Here is an 18110-nt window from a genome sequence, read left to right on the forward strand (position 1 = left end):
CTGGATGGGGTTCCCTTATCCCATCTTACTCGTCTAAGAATGCGCGCAATGTGCCATCAAATTTTGGCCGATGCTGTTAAGGCCAATCCCCCTGATGTGTCTCTTGTTAGACCCATTCCCCATGTTCAGCCTTTAAACAGTTTTGCTTGGCTTGATGACATGGCTGACATGCATCGGTTTGATCATTATGTAGTGCGTGGGGGGAATACTAGGACTCCAACACCTTCTCCCTCCCTAGCAGTTCAATCAAGTAGGATGGCTGAATCTCCTGGTGATCGCTCCTACTTCGACTGCCAGCCTACTTATGTTGTTGAGCCCGTAGCGGAGGGCAAAACTGAGTTCTTCCTTGACGAAAAGTGCTATGGGCCTAAGATTTGTGTGCTAGATTCCAGTTGGCGTAAGGACGCTGAGAGGCTGGATCTGGCTGCTGTAGGGCAGAAATTTACGGTTTTGGGGAGGGCTACGAGCTGGTTTTGCCTGCTAATGGTGCTAAGTTATCGCCCCCCCTGCAGATCACATTGTTGTGTTTGCCTCGCAGCTTGACTTGGGTCTGAGGTTCCCTTTAGACCCTACTTTAGAGAAGTTGCTGCGTGCTTTTAACATCTGTATATCTCTGATTCATCCTGCCTCCCTACACACTCTAATTTGCTTGCTATGGTTCTTGAGGTTTCGGAGGTACCCTGAGTCTCTCAATTTGTTCAAGTCTCTCATGAGTCTGAAGAGATCAGCCTCTGGGAGTGAGTCAGGGTGGTACTATGTTGCTCCCAAAGAGAGTAGAGTCTTGTCCTACCCAAAACTTGGGCGTTTTAGGGACTGGACTGGTAAGTTTTTCTAGGTGAAGGTGCCTTCCAACTTTGCTGCTCCTCGCAACTTCAGAGAGATTCGCACCAACATGGCTGGGGTCACAGCTTCTCCTTCTGAACCTGCTCGTGAGACGGAGGCATTTGAGGCTCTACAGGGAGCGGGGACAGCTGACTCCAAGTTTCCCAAGGTCTGGCTGCCTAACTCCATTTACATTGTGGGTAATGAGCAGCTTTGTGCCATGCGCTTGTGCCGTACATGTGAGTCTGGTAAGATCTTTTTGTCTTTTGTTTTTCTCCTGATTTCCTTCTTTTCTTTTTTTTCTCCCCACCCCCCTTTTTTTATATTCTTGACTTTTTGTCATTTTGTGTTTTTAGGCTATGACAAGTTGGACAAAAGCATGCTCGGGCTGGCTGATAACTGGAAGGACCCCTTGACTGCCACTCCTGAGAACCCTCTTCAGCTCTTTGATACGCTGGAGGTGTATGCGGGCTCCCTGAAGGGTGAGGTGCGTTTGGCTCCCGCTGAGCTGCGGGCTATTGTTGGTACCGCAGCCACTGGTGAGCGTGCTGGGTCCAGCCGCGCTGAGCCAAAGCCCTCGTCTTCTACTGTTGGGAGCAGGCGTGAGACTCGCCCTGCTCCTCGAAAGGTGGCTTCAGATTCTGAGGCGTTAGTGGCGTCTACTGCTTCCCTTGAGAAGCAGTCTGTCGCGGCTTCTGGCCGGGTGGCACCTCAGACTTCTGCTGCCAAGAGGCAATGTGAACAAGCTTCTGAAGAACCAAAGGCTACTGCCGATGATTTTGCTGACAGTGTTCTCCAATTTCCCTCTGAAGGGATTGAGACCACTGCTGCGGGTGAAAAACTCGTCTCCTCTGATGAGCATGTTCTGCTCTATCCTACTTCTACTGTTGATACCACTGCTGCGAAGGACGTTGCAGTCCCTTCTGCTACAGCTACTGATTTTCAGCTCCCTGATGAATCTGCCATGGAGTTTCCGAGGATCCCGCCGCGTCCCTACGGGCTGAGGGGGCGGCTCCGAACTGCCACCCGGGGTGGGCTCTCTCGGGCTGTGGGTTCTCTCCAGCAGGATCGTCCAGTGATTGACCTGGAGGATGATCATGTGTCTTCTCCCCCTGCTAGGGATGAGCCTGAGGCGAAAAAGGCTCGCACCTCTCCTGGCCCATACCCTTTTGCTTCCACTTCTGCCAACACTGGGCACCCAGGTGGGAACGTAGGTGGGGGAGACACTCAGAATTTCAGTGAGCTTAACCGTTGCGTTCACCAGTTCCTGGGTGATGCCTTTGAGAATCCTCTTTCTGCGTCCTCTCTTTCTGCTGGAGGGACTTTTCGCCCTACTGGGGCCATTGAGTTTGCTGAAGTCCCAATTGACATCCATCTGCGCCCTATACTCTGCCCTTCTAGAGCTGAGAACACTCCTTTTCGGCCTTTGATGAATGTGAGGGCCGATGAGTCTTTATATGTAGACGACCCTCAGAAGGGTGGTACTCTGGGATACCGTCTAACTCAGGGGGTTCGTCTCCCTGCGGATTCTACGCGTAGCTCAGTCAACCTTCCAGTGGCCACTGCCTGCCATGACTTGCAGAGGGTTAGTCTCTGCTTTTAGTTTTTCTTTTTCTTGTTTCAGCTTTTCTTTGCTTGTGTTGTAGTTGTTGTCTTGTCTTACTTATTATCATGCTTTACTTTTCATTGTTAACTTCTTCTGTTAGCTCTTACTTTGGCTAACTCTTCCTCTCTGCCTTTACTGCAGCTTGTTATTTCTGTGGGTGATTTGTCTAATGCTTTGCTGTTAGTGGAGAAGGAGTACCAGAACCAAGGCATAACCCTTTCCCAGAAGACTCTGGAGGCTCAGCAGGCTCAGGCTGAGAAAGACGCTATGGCCAATGAGGTGACTCCTCTAAGAGAGAAAGCGGATGCCTTGCAGCTCCAATTGGGAGAATTTCAGCTCACTCAGACCAAGCTGAAGGGCTGCCAAGAGCAGTTGGGGACTTCTCAGGCCAGGGTGAAGACGTTAGAGGCGGAGGTGGCGGACTTGCAAGCTGCGCACGCTACTGCGCTGGAGGTTGCTAGGAGGGAGGCGCTCAAGTCTTTTGCGCTTTCTCCTGCTTTTGCCAAACTCCTTGCTGGTCGCCATGATGGAGGGTGAGAAGTTGCGGCTCGATGCGTTAGCAGTTTGTATGGTGAGGGTGAAGAGCAGCAGGCTCGCTTTAACGCCTTTTGGGCCAAGGTTGAAGCTGCAGGTGAAGCTGGTTTGTTCGATCTCCCTGCTGATCACCTTCGCGCTGCGGGCTGCAAGATTCCCAATCAGGCTGTGCTGAACTTAGAGGTGCCTCTCTATCCTGACGTTGCTGCAGCTATTGGAGTGGAGTCTCTGACCGATGATCAATAAAGGTTATGGCGGCTGTCACCCTCCTACTCCAGTGTTTCCTCTGAGTTTCCCTCACCCAGATCTGTTGTAACTAGGTAGTTTTTGTTACTATCTTTGGGGTGTATAGCTGCCAAAGATTTATATTTCTCTGTGTATTTTCATAATACTTTGTCTTTTGTTGCTGGGTTTGCCCAGCTTAACATGAATTTGTGATTTACCAACTTTGTTTGCTGAGTGTTTCCTTGTCCTGGTGGACGAGGTCTCAGCTTTATTTACCTTGTATCTGACTTGCTGAATGTTTACTCTACCTTGGTGGGCAGGGGTTCAGCCTTATAATGTATGCTCTTTATGATCTTCTCCTGCTGCCTTGTTTTGAATGTTTGCACATTTGCCCACAATCTAATATCTCTTAGCAGTATCCAGGTCTCGTTGCAGCATTTTTGCTATATTTGGTGAGGCCTCGTAGGTTGGGCCTCCCTATCCTTTCGATTTGGTTGTTTAGCGCTTTCCTGTTCCTTTTGCGTTCCGCTGCGTTTCAGCAGGGGTTTTGTTATATTTTATCCTCCCTTTTCCGTCTGCTTCAAGTGTTTGTGCATTGCATACTTCATTTGGCTTTGGCCAAAGGTTTCGTCTGCGTGCTGGTTGGTACACTTAGTTTAGCGTTGTTTGGCTTACCCTTGCTGAGACTTGTTTGTGTCAATCAGCTTTTTATCTATTTTGCCTGTGTCACCGGCTTGTTTTGCTGCGACTTATCTATGTCAGTTAGCTTGCATATGCTGCGGCTTGCTTATGCCGAGACTTGTTTATGTCGTTCAACTTATTTGTGTTGAGGCTTATTTATGTCAATCAGCTTATTCGTGCTGAGACTTATTTATGTTAATCAGCTTGTTCGTGCTGAGACTTATTTATGTCAATCAGCTTGTTCGTGCTGGGAATTATTTATGTTAATCAGCTTGTTCGTGCTGGGACTTATTTATGTCAATCAGCTTGTTCATGCTGGGACTTATTTATGTCAATCAGCTTGTTCGTGCTGAGACTTATTTATGTCAATCAGTTTGTTTACGCTGCCTGCTTACTTTTTTTTATAAGGGATTATTGATTGGCTGTTCTCTCCTACTCTCTCCCCCTCGAAGAGATGTGCTAAATAGGACTAAGAGGACCTTAGTGTTGCCCATGTAGCTCATCTCTTCTTTTCCTCCTCTCTCCCCTGCTCAAGCTGAACGTGTCAGGCTCCTCCTCAGGCGTCCCCGAGGAAGTGCCCTATTTTGCTTTTCGCAAGTGAGGTGAGGTTTTAAGGAGGGATGCCTTTGTGTTGTTATTTTGTGCTAGGGTGCTTCTTGCCTCTAACGCTTTACTATTATTCTTGTTTGACTTCTGCATATTAGTATATGATGCTTGGGCATACTATATTAAACAGATTTATGCAACATAATCCTCACGCAGAGGCTTGTATTTCATTGAATAGAAATGGCTTAAATGCCTTAGTTAACATGACATAGACTGAGTAAAAGTGCATCAAGCTTAAAGCAGCTATATTTCGAGCTAATTAAACAAAGTATTTCTTTAACACATCAGCATTGAAACTATTTCTTAAGACCTGACCTTCTTGATCTGCAAGGAGGAACGCTCCAGGGCCAACCTGCTCATGGATGATGAAAACGCCTTCCCAGTTTGCTGACAGCTTTCCATGCTGATTTCCTCTTCCAACTGCTGTTGTCCACCTGAGGACTAGGTCTCCAGGCAGGAGCTCCCTGTGCTTGACCCTCTTGTTGAAAGCTTTTGAGATCCTACTCTTCTGGGCTGCCAGCTTAAGGGCCGCTTTTAGTCTTACTTCCGGCAGGAAATCTAGCTCCTCCAGCATGCGCTTTTCATTCCCCTGCTGCTCATAGTGTTGTATCCTCAGGCTGGGTATTTTTACTTCCACAGGGACAACTGCATCGACCCCGTAGGTCAAAGTGAAGGGGCTTTTACCAGTTGCCTCCTTCTCTGTGGTCCTATTTGCCCATAAGATTTTTGGGACTAAGTCTGCCCACAAACCTTTGTATTCTTCCAACTTCTTTTGTAGGGCTATCAGGATCAGCTTGTTTGATGCTTCTGCTTGGCCGTTGCTCTACGGGTGGCAGACTGAGGTACTTGCATACTTGGTGCCCATGTCTCCCAAGTAATCCTTTATGGTGTCGCAGTCAAACTGACACCCATGATCGAAGACTATGCACTGTGGCACCCCGAATCTGGTGATGATGTTCTTCCATATAAATGTTCTGACCTGGGTTGCCTTTATGTATTTGGTGGGCTCAGCCTCTATCCACTTCGTAAAGTAATCAACTGCCACAATAAGATACTTCCTGCCCGCCGACCTAGTGGTGAAGGGTCCTAATATGTCCATTCCCCACTGAGCGAACGGGATCGGGCTGAGGATCGGAGTCAGATCGTTTGCTGGCTGATTTATGACTGGTGAATATTTCTGACACTTGTCGCATTTTTTAACGTACGCCAGTGTGTCCTATGTGAGAGTTGGCCAATATGCCCCTCTTATAAGGACCTCCACTCCCAATGCTTTCCCGCCAATGTGATTGGCACATATCCCGGAGTGGGCTTCTTCTATGATACCCTCTTGCTCCCATTCTGGGATGCACAGCAGCAGTGGCTTTGAAAAGCCTTTCTTGTTGAGCTCTCCATTCATCACCACATACCAATTTGCATCTTTCTTCACCTTTTTAGCCTGTACTTCGTCATCGGGCAGCGAGCCATGAAGCTTGTATGCCAAGATGTCAGAGAACCAGGCTCTCCGACTCCCAATGCAGTTTACCTGCTCCTTTTCGGCAATGCTACTTTCTTCTAACACTTCGACCATCATTGTTCTTGTGAGGCTTTGCAAGGTGGAGCTGGCCAACTTAGATAAGGCATCAGTCTGAGTGTTTCCTGCTCGGGGGACTAAGTCTATCTGGAAATAGACTAGCTGGGTTGCCAGTTCTTTCACTTTGGTCACATATTTCATCATAGTGGCTTCCCTTATCTCGTATGCCCCCTGCAGCTGGCTGGCAACGAGCTGAGAGTTAGTCTGCAGGTGTACTTTGCGAGCTCCGGCTGCGAGGCTCATACACAAGCCTGCTAGCGCCGCCTCGTACTCTACTTCATTGTTGGACGCTTTGAACTTGAACTTGATGGCATACTCGAATACGTTTCCTTTTGGAGACGTCATTATGACTCCTGCTCCACTCCCCGTTAGGGCTGAGGACCCATCCACTTCCACCTTCCAGACTCCAATGTCGTCTTCCTTCTCCTCATAAGAGGCTTCCACTATGAAGTCTGCTAGAGCTTGTGCCTTGATGGATGCTTTAGGCTTGACCTCGAATTCATACTCGAAAAGTTCAATTGCCCATTTCAAGAGTCTGCCTGATGCATCCATCTGTTGTAATGCTTTTTCCAGCGGGTGGTTTGTGAGGACCTCTATTATATGCGCGTCGAAGTATGGTTTTAGCTTTCTTGTTGTCGTGACCACTGCGAAGGCTAGCTTTTCTACCAGGGGATATCTTTGCTCTGCGTCAGTCAGCACGTGACTCACGAAATATATTGGCCTTTGTTGAATCTGTCTTTCTACCAGCAGAACGGCTGCGATTGTTTGTATTGATGCTGAGATGTATAACTGCAGCTTTTCCCTCAGCTCCTGGTTGATCATTGTCGGGAGCTTAGTCAGATTCTCCTTGATGCCCTCAAAGGCTTCTTTCTCCTTGGCTCCCCACTTGAATTCCCTGTTTCCTTTCAATAACTGATAGAATGGTAAGGCTTTGTCTGCTGACTTACTGATGAACCTGGTCAGTGCGGCCATTCTGCCTGTCAACCTCATGACATCCTTAATGCTCTTAGGCTCGGGCAGGTTGAGAACTGCTTCGATCTTTTCCGGGTTGGCATCTATTCCTCTCTCGCTGATCAGAAAACCCAAGAACTTTCCCGAGCTCACTCCAAAGACGCATTTCTTCGGGTTGAGCTTGATCTTATACTTGTTCAAGGTAGCGAATGTTTCCTCTAAATCCATGATATGTCCAGCTTGCGTGACGCTCTTGACAATTGAGTCGTCAACGTATACTTCTACATTTCGTCCTTTCTGGTGGAGGAACACTCGATCCATTGCCTTCTTTCTTCAACCCGAAGGGCATAGCTATGTAATTGTATACTCCCCCTTCAGTGATGAATGCAGTTTTCTTCCTGTCTGGCTCGTGCAGGCTGATCAGGTGGTACCCTGAGAAGGAGTCCATAAAGCTTAGCAGGGCGTGCCCGCTCGTTGAGTCTACCAGTTGATCTATTCGTGGCAATGGGTAACAGTCCTTCGGGCAGGCCTTGTTAAGGTCTGTGAAATCGACGCACATTCTCCATTGACCATTTGTCTTCTTCACCATGACCACGTTGGCTAACCATTCTGGATAGTCACAGGGTTCGATAATTCCTGCTTCCAAGAGTTTTTCCACCTCTTCCTAGATTGCCTGGTTTTTCTCCGTGGAGAAGCTTCGCTTTTTCTGCCTGACTGGCCTAATGTCCTCCTTCACATTCAGGCTATGTACCATGACCGCTAGATCAATTTTGGGCATCTCATCTGCAGAAAATGCAAAAATGTCTTTATTCTTTCTCAGCAGCTCTATGAGGTGGACCCCCACTCCTGGATCGATGTCTTTTCCGATTTTCACTACTCTCGAGGGGTCACCTTCTGTGAGCTCGATCGTGACATGCTCCCCGCTGGGAAGTGGTCTGGCCACTTCTTCTTTTGCAGGCTCGAAGTTTTCCATTGCCAACTTTTGTTTATCCTTCTCCTTGTGATACTCTTCACGCTTTCTCTTCCTTGACTTCCTCTCAGGCTGCTCAGGGAGTCTTCTATCAGAAGCTGACTGCTGTCTGGTTTTGGCGGGATGCTTCAAGGCAGTTATGTAACATTGTTGGGCTGTCTTCTGACTTCCCCTGAGCTTTGATGATCGCCCCTCATTAGTTGTGTAAGCCATCGCCAGGTGGTAAGTGGATACCACCCCGCCTATCTTGTGGATGAGCGGTCTTCCCATGATTACATTGTAGGGTGAGGGAAAGTTTATTACGAGAAATTCTGCTCGGACATCACGCCTTCTTGACCTCTCTCCTACCCGGACTTAGCTCGATTATGCCCTCTGGGGTAAGCCCCGAGCCATTAAACCCGGTGACCTCGTAGTTTACTCTCTTTAGATCTTTTCTGTCCAACTTCAGCTCGTTGAACGCACTGATGTAGATGATGTTGGCTGAGCTGCCTCCATCTATCAGTATTCTATCCACCTCCCAGTTTGCAATTCTCAATGTTACCACCAGCGGGTCGTCATGAGGGTAAATTATGCCCTTCTGGTCATACTCATAAAACATGGCTCGTGGCTGCGGGGGAAGGGGTGGCCATCTACGCTTGTCATTGTCATTAATCTGATGTATCATTGCCCTTAGGTCAGCCCGCGCTCTGTTGACTGTCCCCCCATGTACTGGTCCTCCACTGATCACATACACCCTGCCCTCTGGCTTGCTATCTCTGTCCCTATCTCCTGCTGGACCCCTATGACCTCCTCTGCGGTCATATCGGCCCGCTCTATCCTCCTCCCTCCTTCAGGGAGGATCATCACGCTGCTTAAATTGGGTCAGGTATCCTCTCCTGATTAAGTCCTTTATGTTGTCCTTCAAGTGTGTGCACTCCTTAGTGGTGTGGCCATGGTCCCTATGGAAGTCACACCACTTACTGGTATCACGGCTTCTGTTTATCATCCTTGGGGGCCTCTGCCACTTATCATCAGCTTTGTTCACGCTGAATATGTGAGATCTTAAATGGGTCAGTGGGGTGTATTGATCAAACTTCCCAGGCCTTGGCCCTCTCCGCGGATCGGATCTTCTCAGCCCTACGACCGTGTCCGCTTCTCTGCGGATTTGCTCTCCCCTGCTTGGTTGGTCCACCCTGGGCGCGTTCTCTGCCCGGGTGACCTCGGCTCGCCTGATTGGGTCTCCTACTGCTTTCCTCTCCAGCATTGCCCTGTCAGTCTCATCTGCCTTGATGAACTCGTGCGCTTTACCCAGCGCTTCCGCGAGCGTTTTGAGGCTCTTACGCCCCATATACGCTCTGAAGAGTGACCCTGGCAGTAGACCGCTCTGCATTGCCAACAGTGCTACCTCCTGGCTCATGTTTGGAATGGTTGTTGCCTCTTTGTTGAATCTGGTAATAAAATCCCTCAGGGGCTCGTCTTTTCCTTGAACCAAGGACATCAGCTCGGTTATCCTCTTGGTCTTGTCCACCAGGGTTATGAAGTGCTCCATGAACATCCTCTTCAGCTGGTTGTACGAGTATACAAAACATTTAGGGATGGCGCCGTACCATTTCGCTGCCAGCCCCTCCAGAGTTGGTGGGAAGGCCTTACACCAGACTGAGTCTGTCATGGTGTAGAGTACCATATGATTCTTGAAAGATGATATGTGGCTTTTGGGTGTTGTAGTCCCATTTTATTTGCAGCTCGACATCTTCACCTTCTCCATGGGTTCCTCCAGAATCTCCTGGCAAAATGGGGAATCATCTGGAACAACCTGGATTCGCGCTCGTTTGTCTCTCTCCGGGCTGGGTCCCCGCTCTGCGGCCGGTGACCTGCTACGCGGGACCCGTTTCTTCGGGCTGATCTGAGTGGGGGTTATTTCCTCCACGCTCCATTCTCGGTTCAGGTTGCGAGCCTCCAGCTCCAATATTTTTTTTCTCAGTTGAATGAGCTCCTTCTGCTCAGGGGTGAGAGTCGAGGCCTCCGGCTTTTTTGCTGCGGGCTGCACAGCTGCCGTTGCCGATGATGGACCGGCTCCCTTTCCCATGTTGGTAAGGACCGCCGTCATTGCAGCTAGTTGCTCCTTACTGCACTTAGAGAGGTTCTGCAGAATGGCTGGCATATTCACGGTTTGTGGTTTCTGGGTTACAGGTGCTGAAACAATAAGTTCATTGTTCGCATCAGTTAACGGCATTCCGTACCTGAAAATAGAGCTGGATCCTACCGGATCTACTGGTTTCGCCACTGCTTTAGCAGTAGCTGACGTTGATCCGACGGGGTTCGCTTTTTGTGAGATGGTCGATTTGGGGTTTCCGGTGGATCCTTTTGGATCGTTAGTTACTGGGGGTGCTTTTTGTGGTGTTTGGTTGGTCTCATTAGCTTTAGACGTGGGTGTTTGCACAGTTTCTACTCCGGCCATGGTGGTAAGTTAACTAGTCCCTAGCTCAGTTGGCGAACCTCAGGTTAGGTGATCCAATACCCTCCTTCTAGCGCCAATTGTTCCAGGTATGGATCCAAGGGTTCTGCTGGGTAGGCTGGGTCCCGTCAACAACCTACACACGGCAGCACACGTAAACTGCCCTCGGGGGTGGCTCGAGGAACCCCCCTCCGAAGCTTAAGTCAGAGAGTGTTTAGAGAGAGAAAGTGTACTTAGAGGGATATAGAAAGTGTAATAATTTGAGTGTCTAACCTCCTTTCCGTTTTACTTTACCCTCTATTTATAGGCGTACTATCTCCTTCGTGGAGAGTTTAGCCTGGTCAGCCCTGCGGGCTGGCTCTGCCGGGCTGATGAGCCCTTCTTTAGTTGCTTACTCGGCGATGAGTGCGCACCCTGGGGGCTGAGCGATAGTTCAGCGGGAGCTACCCTATACACTTTCCTATTCCACTGAGTCTTGGTAGAGACGTAGTTCATTGAAATTTCATTGTTATCGATTTTTTGAACGTCTTGTTCATTCCCCGTAGGGTTGTCTTCTTGTTCGTGCCCTTTTGGATTATCATCATTTACTTTACTTTCATCCACATTTGGTCTGTCTTGACCTTCTGACGGGGGAACATCATTAGTCTCATTTTCTATTCCATCCAATCTTTTCAATTTCCTTGGCTTAGAATCTTTTGAACCAAGTGGTCTTCCACGTTTTCTGCGTGCTTGAGATTCATTTTCTATGGCCTTATTACCAATTGGGATTTCAATACGTGCAAGGGCATTTCTGCTGGTATATGTGATTTTGTCACCTTCTTTGTGTCTACAAATGCATCAGGCAACTGATTTGCAACACTAAACGAACAATTTTCTTAACTTCTTGTTCACACATATTTGTTCGTGGGTCTAACATCAACAGTTGTGTTGCATTCCAAATAAGTTCAATTTCTTTCTTACGTGGGTCCACTTTCTCTCCCCCCCCCCCAGGCTGGGAATATTGTTTCATTAAAGTGACAGTCGGCAAATCTAGCCGTAAATAAGTCACCAGTCAATGGTTCAAGATAGATATTTAATTATATAGGGGGATTCAAACCCAACATAAATTCCCAACCTTCTTTGTGGACAAATTTTTGTTCGTTGGGGTGGAGCGATGGGAACATATACAGCACAACCAAATATTTTTAGATGTGAGATACTTGGTTCTCGATCACAAACAAGTTATAATGATGAGTATTTATGATAAGTTGTAGGTCTCAATCTAATTAGTGTTGCTACATATATTATAGCATGTCCCCAAGAAGATGATGGCAATTTTGACCTCATTAATAATGGTCTTGCAATCAATTGTAAATTGTAATCTCTTAATTAATGATTCAGCTAGACCATTTTGTGTATGAACATGAGCGACTGGGTGTTCAACATCGATTCCAATTGACATACAATAATCATTAAATGTTTGGGATGTAAATTCCCCAACATTGTCAAGTCTTATTTTCTTTATTGTATGATCTGGGAATTGTGCTCTTAATTTGATAATTTGGGTAACTACTAACTAGTTTTGCAAAGACAATTGAATTCAACTTGAAAGCAGACTGACATGTGACCATTGTGTAGAAGCGTCAATTAAAGCCATAAAATATCGAAATGGTCCACATGCTGGATTAATTGGCCCACATATATCTCCCTGAATTATTTCCAAGAATTTTGGAGATTCAGTAGCAATTTTGTTCATAGATGGCCTTATAATTAATTTGCCAAGTGAACATGCAGAGCATGTTAATTCATCTGATTGAGGAATTTGACATTTCTTATTAAATGTCCAACTAAATGTGCTATTATTCTTTGCATCATCCTAGTTGTTGGATGCCCCAGATGATCATGCCATAAAATAGCCAAATTTTTGTCATCTATACTGGTTAGATACCATATTGATTTCCACGGGTCGTATGTTTATTGATATAACCCCGATGAATATGCTGAAAATTTCTCATATATATGTTTCTTGAATTCTTGTCATGTTTTTCTGCCGTGAGGCATATATACTCCTTTTGATCTGTTGTCATTGTTTCTAGATGATAGCCATTTTGGCGTACATCTTTAAAGCTTATGAGATTTCTTCGAGATTTACTCGAATATAAAGCATTATTGATTATTAATTTTTTTTCCATTTGGAAGCATTATACAAGCCTTTCCAGATCCTTCAATTAATTTTGCTGACCCGGAAATAGTATTTACATTTGTTTGAAACAAATTTAGTTTTGAAAAATATTTTCTATCCTTCAAGATAGTGTGTGTTGTTCCACTGTCCAAAAGGCATTGATATTCGGAACTAACTTCAGGCAGATCAATATCTTCATAAAATAAATTTGAGATTAGTTTAGAATAATATCATACAAACTTTTATAGATGATAGGAATTAAAAGTACATGACTAGAAATTTAAAATACATGACATAAAGAAAATACATTAAAACATAATATATGTTACATTAGTAGATAAGAAACCTAAGAATTGTTATTTTCTCCAAGGATAAAATCATTTCCAATTTCAGCATTATCCATGAAATAATCAGATACGTCAAGGCTAGGACAAGGAGCATTTTCTTCGTTAACATAATTTGCTTCTGCATTTTTCTCTTTGCCTTTTACAGAAGCCTAGTAAAGTTCTACCAAATGTTTGGTCGTACGAAAAGTACATGAAAAGTATGTCCCCAATGCCCTGTCATGCCACATCTGTAACATGTGTCTTCTCCTTTCGAAGGAGTTTGTTTGTGGCTTCCAGATGATTGTCCCTTCTGTTTTTTAAAATTTTTAAAATTACTGTTTTTTTGAAAATTGTTTCTACCATGACCCCAGCCACGACCGCGATAATTTCCACGGCCTCTTCCACAACCATTGTAATTTCCACGTCCACCTCTTTGTGTAGCATTTGACTCAGGTGGATAAAAATTTGTTGCATTTGTCTCATGATGAGTGGCCAAATACCCAGTTGGTCTAAAATTATGATTTTTCAACAAAATTTCACTATTTTGTTCCGCAACAAGCAATACACTCATTAATTCATTAAACTTTTTGAAGCCTCTTTCACGATACTGTTCTTGCAACAGTATGTTGCTTGTATGAAAGGTAGTGGGTGTTTTTTCTATCATATGTCCAATCGTGACTGGATGATCACAGTAAATCAATATAGATACTATCTCATGTATAAATGTATTATAATCAATTACAGATTTGAAATCCTGGAACCGTCAATTCTTCCAGTCAAATAAGGCCTTAGGAAGGAGCACCCTTTTGTGGTGTCCAAATCTTTCATTAAGGTAATCCCATAATTCTTTGGCATCTTTAACCATCATGTACACGGTTTTAAGGCCTTAATATAATGTAAATGATGCCTTAACAACACTAAGGCTTTTGCCTTATCTTGTTCAGTAATAGGTTTTACAACCGTCATTGCAGAAGTGGTAACATCAGTTGTTTGACCAAAGAGACTTTTATTTTCTTTAACAGTGTGCTCCAAGCCTTGAGCTTTCAAATTCATCATTGCATCCACTTTACATTCAAGAAATTTCTTTCCAGATAAATCTAAGATGCTGAACTGTCTTTTCATAAGGTCTCCCATTTTAGCTAAAACAAATTAAGTGATAATTAGTTTATAATAATAAATTTTATGTATAACACATATGTTTAGTCCTTCCATAATTATAGTTATGTTAATAAAATAAGTAATAATTAAATTTAACAATAATAAACCATAAGTAATATAGTCTTTTCTCTCCTTGGTTTATTTTTGTGAGTAATTTAGAAAAAACAATCATGTTAGTTGTTAAAAAAACAGCAAAAACGACAACAATAACAGTAGTAACAATAATTATAATGATAACGGTAATATAATACAATGATGATTAATAACAACAAGCCAATATAATAAAACAAAAACAAGCTTTTAATATACTAAAACGACAAAATAGAGTTTTACTTGTACATAATGACAAAAATTAATATTGCTACTAATAAAACTACAAGCGTCGTAATTAGAAGGAAATATTGTTTTATCTTCATTAAATCTTCCTCAAAAGTGAAGTTGTGGGTGTTTTGATTGCCGTTGTCGGGGAACATATCGGAGAAGAAGGGGTGATAAAAAATTTTAGGTGATTTTTGAATAAAAAGGGGGAAGGGATAAGGGATTTGTGGTGAAATCAGGGGAAAAATCCGTCTTTTATAGAGAGGTAGGTTTATCCGTTACTATTCTGTACAACTGTAAAAAAAATATCATATAATAGTCTAATGTACTGACATAAAATTATATATATAATTGTAAAAGGCTATCACACTAGGAATGCAAGCCATAGTGGTCCGAGAGCCCTAATATCTATAAAAGATCATGGGTTCGAAAACGGAAAGAAACACAAAAAATATGTAAAAGTAAGAAAAATAATAAGTATAAAAGACTGCATCTTTTTGTTAATCTAGTTAATAATATGCCTGCAAAGTTACTACTAAGAAATTGTAATAACTATTGTAATAACTAAGATCAAATTTTACATAAAACATGGGCATGTAGTATCAACATGCATGAATCAAACAAAGAAACATCAACATGAATAAAACAAGAAACATCAACGAGACTAAAACAAAAGAGGATAGTAATGAATTCATAAGTAAGAGAATTTTGTTTTTCACCGTTGTTTTGAGGTATAAATAATACAGTAAATGTTTGAGTTTCTGGTATAGAGGATCCCAAATATGGGCAACTATAGAGCATATTCCTCAAAGCATTTAGAAGTAGACAGTATTACTTGTTATAAATTTTTAGAAGTACGGTAGATATAAATATACCTGACTAGAAACCCGTGTTGATAACGTGTTAAAGTTTTACCGATAGGAAGTTTTTTTAATCAGTGAAAAGGAAAGAAAAGAAGGAGTAAAATGAGATGAGTTAAAATTGTAGTATAGTATTGCATCGACAATATGGCTTATATAGCCCAGAGTCCTACATATATTGCCATACAAGTTCACAAGTCTTTGAACTTATATGAATATTGTAAAATGAAATCAAATAATTGGCATTCACATTATCTTCTAACATTTTTATATTTCTCTTTTTTTTTTAAATTTAATTCTTTTGTAAAAAAAAAATAAATAAAATAAAATTATACTCCACATGACTTTTGGTATTCTTTCTTTGTTTCACTATACTCCACTTGAACTTTTCCATCTTCCACATTCTTTCAACCATGAATCACCATTGTTAATGAACACAAAAGCACAAATTTCACCATCATTTGTAATTTTACAGCTTTGTTGCAAAGTTTTGTAAGTGGCTTCTATAAACTTTGGTAATTGGTCTTTTACGTAAAATTAGAGTATTATTTTGGTATAACTCTGTTGATGATCTTAATTGTTAAATTCAATTAGGGCTTTTTTTTATTTATTTTTATACATTTGATTATTGTTGAATTAAATTTCCTTCGTGTTTGTTGCGTGTGTGTGTTAAGATGATGTTAGAGGTAGTTTGATTGGATTATTTGGAATGGATTGGAATGAAATTTGTACCCATTCCATCATTTTTTTTTGTTTGGTTGAGTTTTATATATATATATATATATATATATATATATATATATATATATATATATATATATATATATATATATTAGAAATGGAATCTCATACCCAAAGGATTCTAATTCCACCCCGTACCTATGAAATCCCATACCCACCTCCCCTCTAAGATTCACAATCCATTCTATTAATGAAGAATGCAATTATGGATGGGTTTTAGAATCCATACCTCTCTAATATGAGATTACATTCCAATATAATGAACCAAACATCTCCTTAATTGTTTGGAATGTAGTTAGTTGGATGTGCTTTGACATCTTTTCAATACAAGTACTACCAAAATATAATTCTTTTTATAATTTCATAATTGCAGTAAATATAGCAAAGTAAATAATTGCTTACATCAACCTACTTGTCATACTTTCTTTATCTAATCCATTAATTTTCATTTAAAAAAAAAAGAATTTTCATTTCTGAGCTAGGTTCATAGGTGGGTATATTAAAATAAAGAAAGGAAGTTACGTGAGCCTATCGTTTGATAAGAATAGGAAAAATGGAAAAGAATAATATAGGTGGGTATATTATATAGGTGGTCCGTGGGTATATAATATAGCTAGGTGGGTATATTAAAGGAAAAATTATTAAAAATAATCTCAATTTTCACGTATTCACTTTGAATAATCCCAACTTTGGGGTATATTCGCTCAAAACAGGCCCTAACCGGTTACTAACCTGTTACAATTGGTTAAGGTGACACGTGCCACCATGTGATTAGTTGATATATTTAAAAAAAAACAATTAAAAAAACATACAAAAATTGAAAAAAAAAGAGAAAAACTTTTAAAAAAACAATTGTCCATCCACCACCACGAACCACCTTCCCCACCACCCACGAACCACATTCCCCACAACACCTGTTGCGGCAGAAACTCCCTTCGCCAACCACGAGCCGGCGAGAACCTTAGCCCCCTCCCCCGCGCCGATAGCTCCTTTTCCTCCAAAACCAGCAATCCCGCAGCCCAAAACCCCCGAAATCCCACCCACGACCACCCAAAATCACCTCCCCCACCGCATAAAAACCCCTAGCACGGTGGTGAAGGTGGTTTCAGGATTTTAAGCGGGTTTAGGGCTACAAGTTTGAAGGAAAGGGGTGCCGGTTAGGGTGTAGGCCGGCGTAGGAGAGGGGGTCTGGCCGTAGCAGGCTGAGGTCGGGGACTTAGGCTAGGCCGGCGGCAGGAACGACGCCGATGGTTGTGTGGCTGTCGCTTGGGGTTGGGGTTGGGTTTTTTTATTTTTAATTTTTTCAAATATATTTTCAACCTTTAGCGCTACGACATGTGGCAAATAACTTTTTTTTAAAAAAATTATTTGTTTGACAGGTTACCGGTCATATGGGACTGTTTTGAGCGAATGACCCCCAAAGTTGAGATTATTTAATAATAATTCAAAGTTGGGATTATTTAAAGCGAATACGTAAAAGTTGAGATTATTTTTAGCAACTTTTTTCTATATTAAAATGGAAAAATGGAAAATATTATCATTTATCTATATTCACTAAAGCCCCTATCTACCTGCATTCACTAAAGCCCAACTCATGTGTAATTATGACCATCAAACTTGTGTTCCATTATGTCACCACCAAACAAAAAATTATACTTCTCTTTGCACTTTTTACTTCTTAATTGCAATATAAGTTAGGTGATTATGGTTCGGAACGATTTTTAATTTATACACTGGTGTGTGATCTGGATGATGTCCCAGGTTGTTACTTTAAAAACTTATAATTAATTGAATAAATATGTTCATTTTTTACTATTTATTTAATTCATTATTTGTTTATTTATAATAGTTTTTCATTAAACCTTTGAATAAATTATTTATGGAAAACTAGTGACTATTTATATAAACATGTCATTCGTATATAATTTATAATATAATGAAAATAAAGACACAATTACTATTTAAATAATTAAATAACTAAAATTAGTTTATAACAATAGTTAATTTTTGTTGTATGCATAACCTCATTAGTGAGCACTGTTAGCAAATAATAGATTTGATTTTTTTAACAATCACAGTCTTTAAATGTTTAGATCTCCAATCAATATATATATATATATATATATACATATATATATACATATACA

General features: G+C 42.3%; 1 protein-coding gene across 1 annotated transcript; it reads right to left on the bottom strand.

Moving 5' to 3' along the window:
* Positions 1-8287: 8287 nt before the first annotated feature.
* On the bottom strand, positions 8288-9613 carry LOC110703852. Its single transcript, XM_021881629.1, has 2 exons — positions 8919-9613; positions 8288-8792 (listed from the first exon to the last, which is right to left on the bottom strand). The coding sequence occupies exons 1-2, from the start codon at positions 9611-9613 to the stop codon at positions 8288-8290; spliced, it is 1200 nt and encodes a 399-aa protein (XP_021737321.1).
* Positions 9614-18110: the final 8497 nt, after the last annotated feature.

This window comes from Chenopodium quinoa, unplaced genomic scaffold (assembly GCF_001683475.1).
Source record: "Chenopodium quinoa cultivar QQ74 unplaced genomic scaffold, ASM168347v1, whole genome shotgun sequence".
Taxonomy (NCBI): domain Eukaryota; kingdom Viridiplantae; phylum Streptophyta; class Magnoliopsida; order Caryophyllales; family Amaranthaceae; genus Chenopodium; species Chenopodium quinoa.

Coding starts and splice junctions, on each gene's coding strand:
- LOC110703852 (XM_021881629.1), bottom strand. CDS start 9,613: ATGACAGACTCAGTCTGGTGTAAGGCCTTCCCACCAACTCTGGAGGGG. Junction 8,793..8,918: donor AGCCGTGATACCAGTAAGTG/GTGTGACTTCCA, acceptor TCCTCCCTGAAG/GAGGGAGGAGGATAGAGCGG.